The sequence below is a fragment of the Elephantulus edwardii genome, unplaced genomic scaffold, assembly GCF_000299155.1.
Source record: "Elephantulus edwardii isolate Elephantulus edwardi_28Jun2011 unplaced genomic scaffold, EleEdw1.0 scaffold00267, whole genome shotgun sequence".
Taxonomy (NCBI): domain Eukaryota; kingdom Metazoa; phylum Chordata; class Mammalia; order Macroscelidea; family Macroscelididae; genus Elephantulus; species Elephantulus edwardii.
This window is the reverse complement of record NW_006400017.1, coordinates 726,601-742,492: the sequence shown is the minus strand read 5'-3', so window position 1 is coordinate 742,492 and position 15,892 is coordinate 726,601. Positions and strand designations below refer to the sequence as shown.

Genomic DNA, 15,892 nt, shown 5'->3' with positions numbered 1-15,892 from the left:
TAAAGAATCTCTTTGCCAGAGCCCAGATGCCTTGAAGGGCTGAGTGACAAGCAGGCAGCCCTGAGGCCCGTGGAAATGCAGTGACTGGAACCCAGAGTCCTTTTGCTTGTATTTCCAGTTATTTTTTTCGGGTTGGTCTTCATTGTTCTGGTTCTGAAGGAAGATGACCCATGAGTCTGAAAACCAAGCTGACCAGTACCACAGCAGCAAGCCACTGTAGTCTGGCCTCGGGCATTAGAATGATGAGGGGAGGTGAGTCACACTGAGAGTATGAGCCAGAGTCCTTCTAGGCTTGTCTCCTGTCAAGAGCCTTCCTTGGGAATGAAGAGCCTATTTGGATTTGAGGCTGATTTCCCCATGTATCCCCAACATAATAGGACGATAGTTTAGGGTGGGAAGGAACATGTGGTGGCTAGGGGTGGACAGTCTGTGTACTCCTCCAAGTTGGGGTGGTCCAAGTCCCCACGATCTTGGTGTGCAGCATTGTCCAGTGATTGGTCACTGGGGGGGCCGGCTGTCCTCACGCACACACACTGGGGCTCCTTGGCACCTGGCTTATACAGCTTCCTGGGGACGCCAATCCAGTCTCTGTTCACACCTCCACTGAGGATAGAAGGAAAGAGGGCTTCTTAGCAAGCATGAAGTCATTGGTCATTCTGAGAAGAGGATGGGAGGAAGCCCTGAAACAAGCCTGTCAACAGCAACAGCCATTCTGCTTCCCATCCTAGGGTTTTCTCAGGGCAGCGGTCTGCACTGCTCCATTCCTGAGCCTTTACACTCTCTTTAACGTGTCCAGCGGCCTCTGCACAGTGTCCTTTTCCAGGTAAGGAGCAGAGCTCAGTGATCCTTTCACTGAACACCCCAGGCCCCTGCCCTGTATTTCCTGGGAAGCAGAGCCATTAACCTGCAGTGATGATAAGGCTGCAACAGTTCTCCCACCCTCAAGCCTACTGACTTCTCAAAAGCACTGGTTAGACCAGAGTCTCTTCTTTCCCTGCTCTGCCCCAGGCCTGGCCTGGGGTATAGCAGCAGACTGTCCTGCCCCCTGCAGACTTTTCAGTCCTTGACGTTGCCACGTTTCGGAGGGGGAGGATTCTGCTCTGGCCCAGAATAGCTTGAGCAGCTGCCTAATCCTGAACCCATCATAGGGTGCTGAGTTCAGTCTCCCATGATTTCAGAAGCCTTGTAAAAGGAAGACCAGATTCTTGGAATTGATGCCCCATATAATAATATCCAGCTAGGACCAAGATCACTTGTCAGAGAAACTCTTCGAGATCATCCCACTTAGGAGTTTACCAAGAGCAGGGCTGTCCCTGCAGCTCCTAACTCTGCGCTATGAACTGCATCACACCTGCTCTCTGCCGCCTCCAGGCATCACTTCTCCTAGACTACTGGGAGATACACATAAGTGGGAAATAACAAATTGGGCTGAAGCACAGGAAAGGGACAGGATCATTAAGCTCACTGGAGACGGGTTTATAAGGGCTTTATGGGGCAGGCAGAGCATGTGCCACTCAGTCACTCAGTCATTCAAACAGACGTGAGGGCTGTAAGGGAAGGAGAGGGGTGTGTGCTCCCCTAGGGAGCAGAGGCAAGCTTCTGAATGCACAGGTCCCTGGTGCTGCTCAGCCCATCTGTGTTTGGACTTGTTTCCTAGCAAGGCCCCATCTGTCCTAGAGCCTCTCAGAGGCCAGGCCAGGTTCTCACATACCTAGCCTGTTCCCGAGGCATAATGGCACTGAAGAAGCTATTGACAAAGCTGGTGAGCCAGGAGAGAAGGTTTTTTTCTTCCCGCTAGTGTCACCTATGCTCCCCTGAGTTAAAGGGGTGGTAATGTGTGATGGATACGGTAGCTGGGCCTAGAAAAAGCAAGTAGTCTTGGCTGTTTGTTCTTGTCCATACAATGAATGAACTTGAAGGAAAAGTAACAAGGTTAAGGCCTATCCTAGCTTAAACATGTGGGTCTACAGTTTAGCAGTTATAGAGAAGGCCTTTCTCTTTAGCATGAGCAGATTTCCCTTTTCTTAGCAGTGAGAACGGAGCTATCTGAAGCCCTTGAAGCCAGCGATGCTTGTCCAGTTTCTGCCTTCGGTCATTCCTTTCCCAGAGCTAACAGAGACAGGAGGAAGTCAAGGTGCAACTCATAGGCCGGGCTGGCCTCATGATTAAAACAGTAATATAGATACTTTATTTTCTCGACTTCCCAAACTAACTGGAATAATTCTCATGGTGTCATTTCTAATCTGACTAACCTAATTTTCTTTTTAGAGGAGAGGACTCATGCATCTAGCCTCTCCCTCAGGCAACTTGGTGGCCCATAGAAGTGCCAGTCTGTAAAATTTGGCTCTGGCCATCACTGGAAGTGACAGCCCCTTCCCCTCAATCCCCAGCTGCCTCTGGGACAGCAGGAATGGTCTGTGTTGACAAGTAGACCGAAGTCCTCTGAAAAACAGTACTTATGTCTTGTTCCCAGACCAGGTCAGCAGAAGCTTTGGGTAATGAAATATATATGACATATAAGATCCTAAAGTCTCAACCTAAATATTCTCCTTCAAGTGTCTGGAGTGAGGTCCCCATCAGTAATTTTTTTTTAATTCCCCAGAAGATTCTAATATGCAGGTCAAGCTAAGAACAACTATCCTAGAGCATCCTAGAGTATGAATTTTGAGAAAGCTGTCCTGGTTAACAGCTGTGGCTACACTGAGTAACACAGTGAACATATCTTGGGAGGACCAATAGCCTGACTTGAAAGAGTGGAGAGGGACAAAGGGGAGCCTGCTTACCTCTTTGGGGAACACCAGAACCGGGTTCCCCTGGTTGAGCTCCACTCAGAGTTGCACGGTGGGAACTTCTGCTTCTCTTTCATTTCCTGTTTACTTGCTTCCAAGCCTTTGGTAATCATGGCTTCCACCAGGGTCAGTGCTGGAGTTGGGAGCCCATCCTTTCCATAGAACCTTCCTGTCACCTTTCCTGTGGTGACAGGAAAGGGTAACAGTGGGAGGGAAACATGAAAGATACTTAAACAGTGGCTGTGAAGCTCAAAGACCCAGAGTTTTTACTCCCCATTCACCCCAGGCTCTGAGACAGCCTATTAAGATTTTTGTATTGGAGGGACTGTGGTGCCTTCCGTTCAGCTTCTCTCAACATCTTACAAGATACCACACGGAAGCGTCCCTATTCTAGTTGTAGAGTCCCTCCCATATGGAAATGCCAGAATCCGTCTGGCTTCAGATATTGGTACCCTGGGGGTGGAGCCATGAGTGATTAATTTCTCAACACATCACAGTGCTTGGGGCACACGGTAGGTATTCAGAAAATCCATGATGAATGAGTGACTTAATTGGCTAACATTGTGGGGCTCAATTCTTCCCAATGCTGAATTCTTTTGTCTTCTATAAATAAGTCATTTCTTGAGCATTCACTATTGCCATGCACTATGCCATCATTTTAACAAATGTTTTGAAAACTCATCAGAATAGTTTTATGTCAGAGAAGTCATTGTTCCATACCACAGAGACTGGAAACTGAGTGGCCTGGGGACGTCTGTGATATCAAGCAGCAGGTGGAGTTCCTTTTTCTCTTCTGGCTCAGGCAACCTATGGACACTGGTTTAATTTACATTTGCTTTTCCCTCCCTCATCATAACCCTGCCAGAATGTTTCAAGCTACAGCGAAAATGAGATTGGCTCTCCTCTGGCCCAGGGACCCCCTGCCTTCGAGTCCTGAGGTACAGCTGGCCTTCCCAGGGAGGATGGCAGTGAAGGAGCAGCAGCTGAAAGCACCTGTGGGGGCATTCCGCTCCCGCGCTCCACAGCCTCTAAAAAATTCTAAATGGCTCCCTGGCTCCGCATGTTCTTCCTTTCAGGTTCTACTTCCTATGCAAACTTTCCTGATTATATTTATGCCACGTCTGGCCTCTGTTGGTTAGGACAGCCTTGGATCTAACTCCTCCAAATCTAACCTCTTAAAAATGAACGATTCTTGTCAGCCTTGCCTTTGAAACATATCTTGATTCTGCCTATCCCTTCCTATTTCCACGGCTGCCACATTCCACCGGCCCATGGACTTCTCCCAGGAGTCCCATCTGCTAGCTCTGCTTCAATTCCCACCTTCCTATGGGCCCTTCTTCACAAATCAGCCAGAAGGATTTATTAAAGCATGACTCACCTCTCCACCTGAGTAAAACCTTCTGAGGATTGCCTGAAACACTTGGGTAAAATGCAAACCATCAAGGGCACCAAGGCTTAAAAGACTAGACTTCGGCCTGCTTCTTCAACCTCTTGATATGCCCCTGCCTCCATTGCTGACAGCGGGCTTCAGCACACTGGCTACTTCAGGCACCACTGTTTCCTCTGCCTCGGGTACTTTCCCCTGCACGACTGGCTCCCTCTCACTATCCAGATTCTCAGCTTAACTGCCACCTCCTCCAAGAAACCACTCTGAAAGTGTGTCGCCTCTCCAGCCCTCACACACATCAGTTTTCTCTCAAGCACAACCCTTGCTGGAATCATCTGACCTTTTTACTTCTTTGCCTCTTTTCACCAGTGAGGCCCCAGAACTCAAAACTGCTTTAGTGCCAAGTATTTATTTAAAATACTTCCTAAATGCATAAATGAACAGATCAAGGCCCTAGTCACAGGCTTGCATGGGATGTTACACTACACAGGTGCTTTGTCTTGTTCAGGAGGATCCCTGCTCTGGCAAGTATTAGACATGAGACCCAAAGAGGAGAGTGGTGGTAGAGACAAAAAAGGCCCTAGAAGCCACCATTAGAAGGATGGTCATTGTCAGGGTCCCCAAACAAAAGGCAGTGTGGTATCTACTGCGGATTAGCCATGTGGCCACAGAGACAACTTCTTGGATGTCTTCACTTCAGTGGGAACCCTTACTATAAACCAACATCCCTGACATGTCCTCAGGGTTTTCTGCTACAAAATAACAGATGGCAGGAATGTATCCAACTCACCTTGGAGTCCTTAAGGACCAGAACTGTACTTAATCATAGTAGAAACAGAAATACATCCTGACCGAGCATGGCACCACACAGCTCTCCAGTAATAACGGGTCAAGTGAAGCTAATTCACTCATCTCACCAAATGGCAGGAACATGCTATTTCACTCTGTGGTAAGTGTTTCGTCAGACATCCTTCGCCCACTCACAGGACTCCAGTCTTCCTGAGCTTTCTTTTCCTTATTAATCCAGTAATGCTTCAGTCGTGGTGTGTCAACCTCAAAGGGACCAGGGTGAATACCAAGCCCTCTGAGGGCAGATAGATGGATGGAGAGCACACATGGTTGTCGCACTGAGAAGTGACCTGGGAGAGACTGGTTGAAAACCAGGAAAAGGGAAAAGTGTGCTGCTAGCTGTGGTGACAAGGTCAACAATGCATAGGTGTGTAAACAGAAAACCATAACCTTAAAATATTTTGAAAAATTGTGGACCACTTGGATGTGGAGGGAGAGAGACTTGTTAAAAAGGCCAAGGGCCTTAGAAAAGGTAATTTAAGTTGGGATGACAGAAACATACAGGGGTGTTAAAGTGAATGAGAGCATTTAGGGCTCTTCCTCTGGGGATGTGACAGTGATGCTCCATGGGGAGTCAGACATGCGCTAGGTCTGAGCAGGGCTCCGGAGAGAGCTCAACGCCACGGGGAAATGAAAAGGGCCCAACCCATCGTTTAGTGTTTGCGAAGCAATCTATAGCTAACATTTCTTTACCGCAGTGTTAGGTGTCTTCCAGTGTCAAACTTCTTTCTGTTTTAACAGTAAGTAACAAGTACAGTGCCCCAAAGAACTGACTTCAACAAATGTTTCTTTACTATCACTGTCTTCCACCAGGGAGACAATCAATTGTGGATGGACAGGCATTCATTTTTGTCTCCCTGAGAACAAAAGAAAAGGAAATCTGTCAGAATTGCACATAAATTTAGTTTCCAGTCTTGGCTAAGTGATGAAGGCAGATGTGTGCTTCACAGCCAGGGCAGCTGCCCCCAAAGTAGGCAGTTCACGGATGGTACAGGCAGAGGCCAGAAAAATAGCACTCGCCTCCCGAGAAAAGGAGTGAGAGGAAAGGGGGTCTCATCTGCCCCCTTCTGAGGCTCACTGCTACATTACGACCAGAATTACAGGTGAGAAGTGAGAATTTAGTTCATAGCTGTTTCTCATATTTTAACCTTGAGAGCTTAATCTTCAAAGAGTCCTAAGACTTTTCATAAAATCTCTAGAAATGACTCATGGAATACTTACCAACAAATTCATAATTCTTCTCATAAAAAGAAAGCCAGTTTTGAAGCGTCAGCATATCAGAAAATGACAAGTCAGATACATCATCCACCAGGCCGGCTTCAGAGTAATCCCCAGTCACAAACGCTCTGGATGCATCTCGCCCTGGAGAGAAATTTCCAGCAGATTAGGTTATAAGGCTCCAACGAAAACCCTCTTTCAAGGGAGCTCTGGTGGCCTAGTGACAAGAAGCTGCACTATAATCCCAGAGGCAGGTAGTTCAAATCCACCAGATGCTCTGCTGGAAAAGGTGGGGCAATCTCTTCCTGTATCGGTCAAATCCAATTTGACAGTACACACAGAAAAAATAGTAAAAGAAATTTTTTTTAAAAAAAGAAAACCCTCTTTGCTGGGAGAAGTCAAGTCTATTCCAGTTCACAGTGACTCTCCACTGAGTTTCCCAGACTGTCAATCTAAATGGGAGGAGACTGCCTGTCTTTCTCCAGAGGAGCCCTGGTGGGTTTGAGAACATGACCTTTTGGTTAACAATGTGACTCCACTATCAGGGAAAGCTAATCCTTCCTCTTCTGTGGCAGATGCTTCTGGACCTGGGACACTTATCTCTAGCATCTGTCAGATTCTACTCTTTATTCTCTGCAATTTGTAACACAACTGACAGCTTCCATTGGCTACCATAACACTGTACTATTTTCCTCCCACCTCACTGGCATTGTCATTAATTTCTTATTCACCTGCTCAGCTCTGTATCAAGAGCCTTGCTAATGCTAAAGGTTGGCAGTTCAAACAAGTGTGGAAAATATGTGGCAGTCTGCTTCAGTAAAGATTTATAGTCTTAGAAACTCTATGGATAGTCCTACTCTGTCCTGTTGGGTCCCTATGAGACAATCAACTTGACATGGGCCCTAGATTAGACTGCTCTGCTCTAGCCACAGCCTCTTGACAATCTCATCCACTCCCGTGGTTTCAAATACCACTTCGAGAACAAGAATGCCAGACCTATACATCTGTCACTCAGTATCACTTAGATGGCTTACTACTCAACTCACTAATGTCAAATGGATGCCAACTCATCGCAACCATCCATGAGGTTGTCAATTTTTTTTAAATTCCTTGTTACATATTTTCTCTCTCCCCTCCACAACAGCCCACCTCACAATGAACACCTTGTTCCAGATTGTTTGTCATACACACAATGCCTAATCATATATTCCTTTCGGATTGTTCTCATCTGTTCTATTGCAGTGTTCATGATCTATCCACTCTTTTCCCATTGTCTGCCCAGCTGAAGTTGTAAATCTTCATGGGAGGAAACTTTTGCCTGTTTCTCACAGAACAGCAGAGAGATTTGAACCACTGGAGACACAGCCACCAGAGCTCTGATGTCTTACTGATATCACAGATTTGAAATGTCCACACTGAATTAACGGTCACCAGTGCCCCACCCTCAGGAAATGTGCATCTACATTAGTTACTAAGTGCTGTCCAACTGCCCAGCCCAGAATCGCCAGTCCTTGACACATTCTTTATCCTCCAGCCTTTCCATGATCAAGTCCTCTACTTTCTTCCTGTTTTTATGCTAATCATTGCTGCCTTCTGTCCCTGCTACCAGTAGCCATTTGAACTGCTACAGTAGGCTCTTAATGAGTCTCCTCACATTCACTCTTGCTCCAGTAATCTACTCTCCATATAATATTCAGGCTGCTTTTTGAAAAAAAAGCATAACGAAAAAGAAGACAAAGAGAAGCACACAACTACAGGCAACAGCAGACAGGACAGAGGAAATGACAGGAAAGGACAGGCGAACAGGACTAGACCCATGACTACACGGGTTTGACAGGTATTTCTACATTCATATTGCTGATCTTATGTTGCCTATTGGTCTAGTGATCATGATTATATGCTGTGGAGTCAAGTACAATTCAGAGTGACCCTATGAACAACTTTATCCTGTCCTCCTCATCTCTGACATATTTGAGCCCTCTGCTGCAGTGTCTTTGTCAATTCGTCTCGTTGAGGGTGTCTTTTTCACGGATTCTCCATCTTTCCAATCATGATGTCCCTTTCCAAAGACAAACCCCTCCTACCCACATGCCCAAAGTATGAGACATATGGTAGTATTCAGTAAATAGACACACACAATTAATTTGGGCACATAGGAACTCTGGAGACCCAGGAGCGTGTTGCAAAAGAAAATCACCTCTGAAATGCAAAGTTTTACTCTTGTGCATACAGTCAAAGCCGCTAAATCAGCAGGTGGTGGGAAGGAAAAAATCACTACCATTTTGTTGAATCCAACTCACAACAATCCTATTTGACAGTGTGAATCACAACATATTTATGGCTAATCTTGAAAATCCCAGAACACTTGACAGTGTGCTCATGTTAAACCTATACTTGGACTGGGAAGCAGTGCTCAGAAGAGAGCAAGGAAACACAGCATGTTTCAAAATCAGGAAAGGAGTGCATCAGGGATGCATCCTGTCTCCAAACCTTTTCAATCTACATACAGTTCAGATCATTCAGGAGGATGGGCTTTATGAAGAGGAATGTGGCATCAGGATTAGTGGAAGTCTCATCAACAACCTACGTTATGCGAATGACACAACCTTCCTTGCTGAAATTGAGGAAGACCTGAAGTGCTTGCTGCAGAAGGTCAAGGACTTCAATATGGATTGAAGTTCAGCATCAAGAAAAGAGATTCTCACTAGGCCAACTGACAGCACCAAGATGGATGGAGAAGAGATTGAGGTTAATAATTTCAGCTTGCTTGGCTCCATAATCAATACTCTTGGTACCAGTAGTTAGGAAATCCAGAGATGAATTGCATTAGGGAAATGTGCTGTCAGGGACAGCTACAAAAGGCTAAAAACCAACAGTGTCAGTCTGGAGACTAAGCTGTGCCTGATTCAGGCAGGCCATAATCTTCAGAATTACTTGCTAGGCATCAGAGCAGGACAGTGACTAAGGATGACAGGAGAGCAACTGATGCCTTTGAGTTGTAGTGCTGGAGAAGACTACTAAACTAGAAGAAGATCATTAACAACATGTGTTATACAGATGACACAATCTTGCTTTCTGAAAGTGAGAACTTGAATCCCTGCTCATCAAGCACTACAGCTTTCAACATGGATTGCATCTCAACATCCATAAACAAAACCAAAATCCTTATCACCAGGCCAATAGGCACCATTATGGCAGACTGGAAAAGGACTGAAGTTGTTAATGACTTCGTCTCAGATCCACAATCAATACCCTTAGCATCAGGAGTCAGGAAATCAAAAGACAAGCTGCACTGGGAAAAGCAGCTGTCAAAGACCTTAGCCAGAGTGCTAATGAGCAATGATGCCAGTCTAAAGACTAAGATTTTCTCAATTGTTTGCTAAGCATCAGAAAGCTGGATCATGAATAAAGATATCTTTTTGTAGTTGTTGTGCTGGAGATGCACACCATGGACTGCCAGGAGAAGTGCCAATAGCAGCTTCTAATTCTCCTATGATTATGACTAGTGGAAAGTGTATGCTTAATACCAGCCTGGCCTAGTCACTAGCCCTAAGCCTGCTGTTTTGTTTTTAAAACTGGAGAGTGATCAATTCTCCCTGCCCCCAGGTTTGTCAGTCAACATCTTAAAGCTGTAGATTGCTCCTGGTTAGTTCAAGCAGTGGAAGAGAGTAGTACTTTAGGGAAATAACACTCTTCACTTTTAGTTGTAAAATAGAGCCAGCAGAATGACCTTGTGTTATTTAGAAAGGCAACATATCATGTGGTTGATCAGACCTTGTAATTAATTACAATAGTTGTCATTAATGTTCTAAAACAAAATGTGAATGAATAAAAAGCCAATATAATTTGTAAACTTCCATTCAGATGAAAAAGGAAAAAAATACCACCCAAAGTTAATATAAATGGAAACCTGGGGGTAGGAGTGCCGAGGGAACAACTTTCATTGGACAGAGATTCTTACAGGCCTAATATGCAGGCTTTTTGTGCTAAGTATACAGGGACTGAAGAAGTGACCGGTCCATGCAGCTAACTTCACAATCCTTTCTTTTTAAGGACGGCAAATGAATCCATCAGTACCAGGAGCAAGAACGATTCAATAAAATGTCTTGGTTTTTAGAGGGAGAAGCTCTGAGTAGGGGGTGAGGGAGGGTAGCTATTTCGGATCGAGAAATAGTTAAAAGAAATACGATGAATGAGTAGGCGAGCTGTGAAGGCAGCGTTTCCTTCTTTTCTGTGCTGAGAGAGCCCTCCAAAAGTCTGACACCCAGCAGGCATCCGACAATGGAAAGGTAGCCACGAAGAGGCACGACTCAGAGGCATGCTTCTCGAAGTCATGCTGTGCGGAGGGAAAGGACACGGTGGAGGCCAGTTACCACAATGACTAATTCTACCGGAGCACGCGACCAGGAGGATGGTGCTGCTGAGGCCAGCAGACGTGCTGGTCTGATGAATGTGTAGTGGGACAGCAGATGAACAAATGAATGAATGCACACAACGCGCTGGCAGGGAATGACCCACGGCAAGGCAAGGACAGCCTCCTTGATACCTGCGAAGCCGCTATAGTGGGCCCCAGGCTCGTAGTGTCTCCGGCTAGAGGACACATCGTAGACGCGACCGAGCAACGCCAAATAGAGGCCCGGGTCCCCCGGGCCTCCGCGGTAGCGAGCCAGCTCCTCGGGAATGAAGAGGCGGAAGCCAGGGCGGGGACGCCACCAGCCCATCAACCACGCTGCCACCATTGCCGTGGCCGCTACGGCCAGGCCCAGCAAGAGCTCCCGCTGGCGTACCCTCAGCATTGAAACAGGTGCACCTCGCCCGCACTTACGAAGTTGCCGCTTCTCAAACCACAGCTAAGATGGCGGGGACGTCGACCGTGACGTCAGCAGAGTGACGCTCCAGCGCCCTTGTCCTCCCGTCACTGAGGGGTCAGCGGAGGGTTTGGAGGAAGATGTCTTGAGCGAAAAGTTTACGTTCCCAATACTTTACCGACTTTGGTTTATTTTAATAGCAAAGCTTATGACTGTGGAGGGATTTTGAGAACGCTGAGCAATGAAAGACGGTCTTGAAAGTTGTCTGCCCCCAACAAAAATGGTGGCAAAGGAGGCTGCGGGATGACGCTAACGTTATGATAGACACACCCACTTGGGAATTTGGGTTCCACCCTTTGCTACAGCTCCCTGAGCCTGGCTGTCGGTGGGTTTGTCGAGTCCGCTTGACGGCGCCTTTGCGACAGCACCGCTCACTTGACGGCGAGGAAGCCGGAAGCCGCCGCCGCCGTCCCCTCTCCGTCCCCGCCCGCCCGGTGCCGTCGGAGGTTGACAGGTCGAGGCGGGGAGGCGGCGGCGGCGGCGGCAGCAAAGCCGAGCGCCCAAGACGGAGTCCCCATGGGGAACGCTCCGAGTCACAGCAGTGAAGACGAAGCGGCAGCCGCCGGGGGCGAAGCCTGGAGTCCGCATCAGGACTGGGCCACGGACTCGGGCACGACCCTCGGCCCGGGCTCTGCGGCTCCCGTGCTGCCGCCCGCTGCGGCGCTGTTGGAACCGGCCCGACTGCGAGAAGCGGCGGCTGCGCTGCGGCCCGCGCCGCCCTGTGAATCGCTGGTGTCCAGGCACCAAGGCACGCTGATGCGCTGGCTGGAAGAGCGCCTGGGCCGCGGAGAGGAGTCCGTCACCCTGGAACAGTTCCGGGAGCTGCTGGAAGCTCGTGGCGCCTGCTGCTCGGGAGAGCAGTTCGAGGAGGTCAGGGCTGGCTGCGGGGCGGGGAGGGAACAGCCGCCCCCACAGGAAGTGATTAGCAGGGGCTTTGGAAAAGCTAGGCAGAAAGAAACCCAGAGGGTCTGCAGGTTCCAGCAGTGGAAGCTAGGGGTGCCGGAACTCACGTGGGGCTCGATTGCTTGTCTTTCAAACCTTTATTGGAGATCTAGAAAGCCAGAACTAGGCCGGTCTTAATCTGAAGAGCTAGACAAGCCGTCTTTGCAAGTTGTAGTACAGTCATTTGTACGGTTGGCTGGCGCTAGATCAGCTGCTCTCTAGAGCTTCCTTATCAGGGTCCAGGGCAGTTCTAGGGGCTGAAGGAGTGGCATTGAAAACGAGCTGTGTTATTGGCTAATGAAATCTTCCAGAGTACCTTCTTAGTACTACTGTGGGCGCCTAGTAAATGTATAGGAAGAGTCATTACACCAAAACTAGCATTTGTTCTTAGATCCTCTAACAATCATATTTTAAACGCAATAAAATATCCACAAAGGAGCCCTGGTGATGCAGTGGTTAAAGAGATCATTGCTGGAAAAAAGGTCACTGGTTCCAATCTACCAGTCATTCAGCGAGTGGGAGAGGAATGTGGCAGACTACTTCTGTAGATTTACAGCCTTGGGAATCCTATGGGACAATTCCACTTAGTCCTTCCTGTAGGGTCACCTTGAGTCATTATCAGCTAAAGCAGGAGGTTTGATTTGGAAACCTGCACAGTTCCTAAAGTTGAAGGCGAATATTGGGTTTTCTGTGAATCTTTTTAACTGCAGGTTTGGTGTAATCTCAAGCATTATTTAAAAGTATCGAAGACTTTCGTTCATAGGGTCGCTGTGAGTCGCCTACAACTCGATGACACTCAACAACAACAAACATTAATAGTAAATTTATTTAGCAACAAACATTACCCTTGGAAGGAATCTTCAGAATTGCTTGTATGGAACACATCATTTTAGGTTTAGAGATTTATTCAGAGTTACTCAGAATCGTTGGCAGAACTAAGACTATTGCCCAATCTCTTGACTATTTTTTTTTTCTACTTCTCTCACTACCTCCAATCTAGGGAGCTTGGGTGCTCAATTGGTAAGGAGCGGTGCTGCCAACTCAAAGAAACGTAGTTAGAATCTACCAGCTGCTCCTCTGGAGAAAGATGGGCAGTCTCCTCCCATGTGATTTACTGCCTCTGAAAACCTGTTGGAGGGTCAGCTATGAGTCGGTTCTGACTCAATGGTACAACCACCATATCCAAAGTAGAAAACTATAGGTGCAGTTCTACTCTGTTATATAGGGTCACTATGAGAGGAAGAGGGCACTTTGGTGGCTTAGTGGTAAGGAGACGTGCTGCCAACCCAAAGGCATGGAGTTCGAATGGGCAGTCACCTTGTATGTGATTTACTGCTGCTGAAAACTCACAGTGGGTCAGTTCTCACATAACAACGATAAAAAATGTGAGAAGAAAACCATCAAGGAGGTGGGTTGACACAGTGACTACAGAAATGGATTTAAACACAGCAGAAATTGTGAGGAGTGGAGTAGGATTGGGCGTGGATTTATGCTGTTGTGTATAGAGGGCATCTGTCTGAGTTAGCACTGGCTAGAGGGCATCTAACAATAAGTGTTAAGTCAGAATCACCTTAACAACACAGGACAGCAAGCACACCTCATTCTTGGGACTTTTTAAAAAGCTTCCACTCAACACACACAAAAAGTTCTTTATTTATGAGATTAAGTGAGGCAGGTAGAATCTCTTCATCTTAAATGGTGAGTATGTAGAGCAGTAAACCAACAGATATTTGTAGTGTTTTTAAAAAGTATTTAAATCTGGAGGCTTCCAAAATGTTTTAAGAATATTTTCCCTGTATGTTGTACTTAAAAAAAAAGAATATTTTCCCATTTATAGGCATAACTCAAATAATGTACTTTGTGGATTTTTTTTGTTTTCCTTTAAAAGTATCTTTTTTAAAAAACTTTATTAGAGTGTGTGTGTGTGTGCGCGCGCGCGCCGTCAGAGCAATCTGACTAGTATAGGAGGAGATTGTCCCTCCTTCTCAGCAGAACATCTGGTGGATTTGAACCGTGCACCTCAGGGACTGCAGTACAGCTTCTTGCCACTAGGCCACCAGAGCTCGCCATCTTTTTTTTTTTATTATTGTATTATTTTTCCGTGCACCATCAAATCAGATCTGACTGGTACAGGAGAAGATTGCCCCCTCCTTCTCCAGCAGAGCATCTGGTGGATTTGAACCGCATACCTCTGGGATTGCAGTGCAGTGTCTTGCCACTAGGTCACCAGAGCTCCCTCTAAAAGTATCTTTAAGGCATCTTAAGTCTTGTAAGTATTGGTTATATTAGTGGCTTTTTAAAAAAAATAAATAAGATCAAGAAATCTTCAAGGTGTGGTTCAAGAATCATTCAAGGACTATGGCATTCTTTTGCTCATTGGGCAAATATTTGCAGAGCATATTGAGTGCCAAACACTTGGAAGATAGGGAGGGAAATAAGGTATATGTTTTTAAATAGGATGACATGTGTGGTAAAGACAGACCTCTTCCTATTACCTGATCTAAGGGGTCTAGGAAAGAATACTGACAGGAGTCAAGGAAGCATTTAGCTATTCACTGAAAGGTTAATGGTTCAAATCCACCCAAATGCACCTCGGAAGAAAAGTCTAGTGATCTGCTCCAAAAGATGACAGCCACTGGAAACCCTCCCAGAGGAGTGGAGTTCTCTTCTGACACATGAACGGTCACCATGACTCGGAAACAACTCACTGGCAACTGTTATTATATTTTAAGGCGTCAAGGAAGCCTTAGAAAGTGACATTTTAGGTCAGATTTAAAGGGTGAAAGTTAGCAGAAGTGGTAGCAGTATTGTAAGCAGAGGAGCTCACAGACATTATATACACAGAGAGTGTAGAAGTCTCTGGAAAGTCTATGTAATGTGTTGGGTTAGTTTAAACTGCCTGGAGGGATAGAAAAGCCACTGTATCAGTGAAGAGGATTCTTTCTTTTTATATGTGAATGTCCAGGTAGACATTTCAGGGTTTATAAGGCAGTTTGATAATTCTCGGAGACCTAGGCTTTTCATCTGTCTTGTACGGCCTTCAACTTAAGTACAAAAGACTGCTCCAGCCATTGCTTTCCACATTCTAACCCTAAGAAATGAAAGGATAGGGCTGCACCTTCTCTCTTAAAAGCATGACTTACATCCCATTGACTTGAACTTACTCAAATGGTCATACTTGTCAGCAATAGAGGCAGGGTCAGATCTTTATTTTGTGGATGTGTATACAGGTGAAAGTCAGGATTTAATTACTAAGAAAGAAGAGAGCGCATACTGGATTACATTTGGCAGTCTTTAGTCCATATGGCTAGGCTGCAGATGGGAAGAAGAAGAGAAATGAGGCTCGAGGAGTTGCGGGGACCAGATCCTGTGCATGTCTGTGCCTAGGAGCTTGAAACAATGTGGTACTTTAAGTACCAGGATGATTCAGGCTGCCTTGTGGAGAACTAGTCTGGAAAGGGATCAGACTGAACCCAAGGAAACCAAACCAGGTAAGAGCTCTTTTGTAATCTAAGTTAGAGATTTGGTGACTTTATGAATGGTAGCAATGAATAAATGGGATGAAGTGGACAATTTTGAGAGCTATCTAGGAGACAGAATGAACAGATTTAGAGACTTGGTGGCTATGGCTAGAGGATTGTTGTTGTTGTTGTTGTTATGTGCCGTCGAGTGGTTTGCGACTCATAGCGACCCTATGTACAACAGCCCTAAACCCTGCTCTATTCTGTGCCAATCGCATTGCCTCTGACACACGCATCCCGATTACCCCAGTTGCTGATTCAGTCCACCTCATAGAGGGTCTTCCCCTCCTGCGCTGTCCCTCCACCCTACCAAGCATG

General features: G+C 46.4%; 2 protein-coding genes across 2 annotated transcripts in view; one reads left to right on the top strand and one right to left on the bottom strand.

Moving 5' to 3' along the window:
• Window positions 1–386: 386 nt before the first annotated feature.
• LOC102860341 (neuferricin-like) lies at window positions 387–11,039 on the bottom strand. The gene is made up of 4 exons (XM_006899794.1): window positions 10,790–11,039; window positions 6,247–6,387; window positions 2,784–2,970; window positions 387–603 (listed from the first exon to the last, which is right to left on the bottom strand). The coding sequence occupies exons 1-4, from the start codon at window positions 11,037–11,039 to the stop codon at window positions 387–389; spliced, it is 795 nt and encodes a 264-aa protein (XP_006899856.1).
• Window positions 11,040–11,567: 528 nt separating this feature from the next.
• The window catches only part of ZZEF1 (zinc finger, ZZ-type with EF-hand domain 1), a 135,385-nt gene continuing 131,060 nt past the window's right edge, over window positions 11,568–15,892 (top strand). The window contains exon 1 of the mRNA XM_006899757.1: window positions 11,568–11,981. Coding sequence (XP_006899819.1) covers window positions 11,628–11,981 — 354 coding nt within the window. The 5' untranslated portion in view covers window positions 11,568–11,627. The remainder of the gene's footprint in view (window positions 11,982–15,892) is intronic.

What these genes read in the sequence shown, in the direction of transcription:
- LOC102860341 (XM_006899794.1), bottom strand. Translation starts at nt 11,039, where the DNA reads ATGCTGAGGGTACGCCAGCGGGAGCTCTTGCTGGGCCTGGCCGTAGCG. An exon ending in CCACTATAGCGGCTTCGCAG is followed by an intron (nt 6,388 to 10,789) that starts GTATCAAGGAGG and finishes ATTTCTCTCCAG; the next exon opens with GGCGAGATGCATCCAGAGCG. An exon ending in GAAGAATTATGAATTTGTTG is followed by an intron (nt 2,971 to 6,246) that starts GTAAGTATTCCA and finishes CTGTCACCACAG; the next exon opens with GAAAGGTGACAGGAAGGTTC.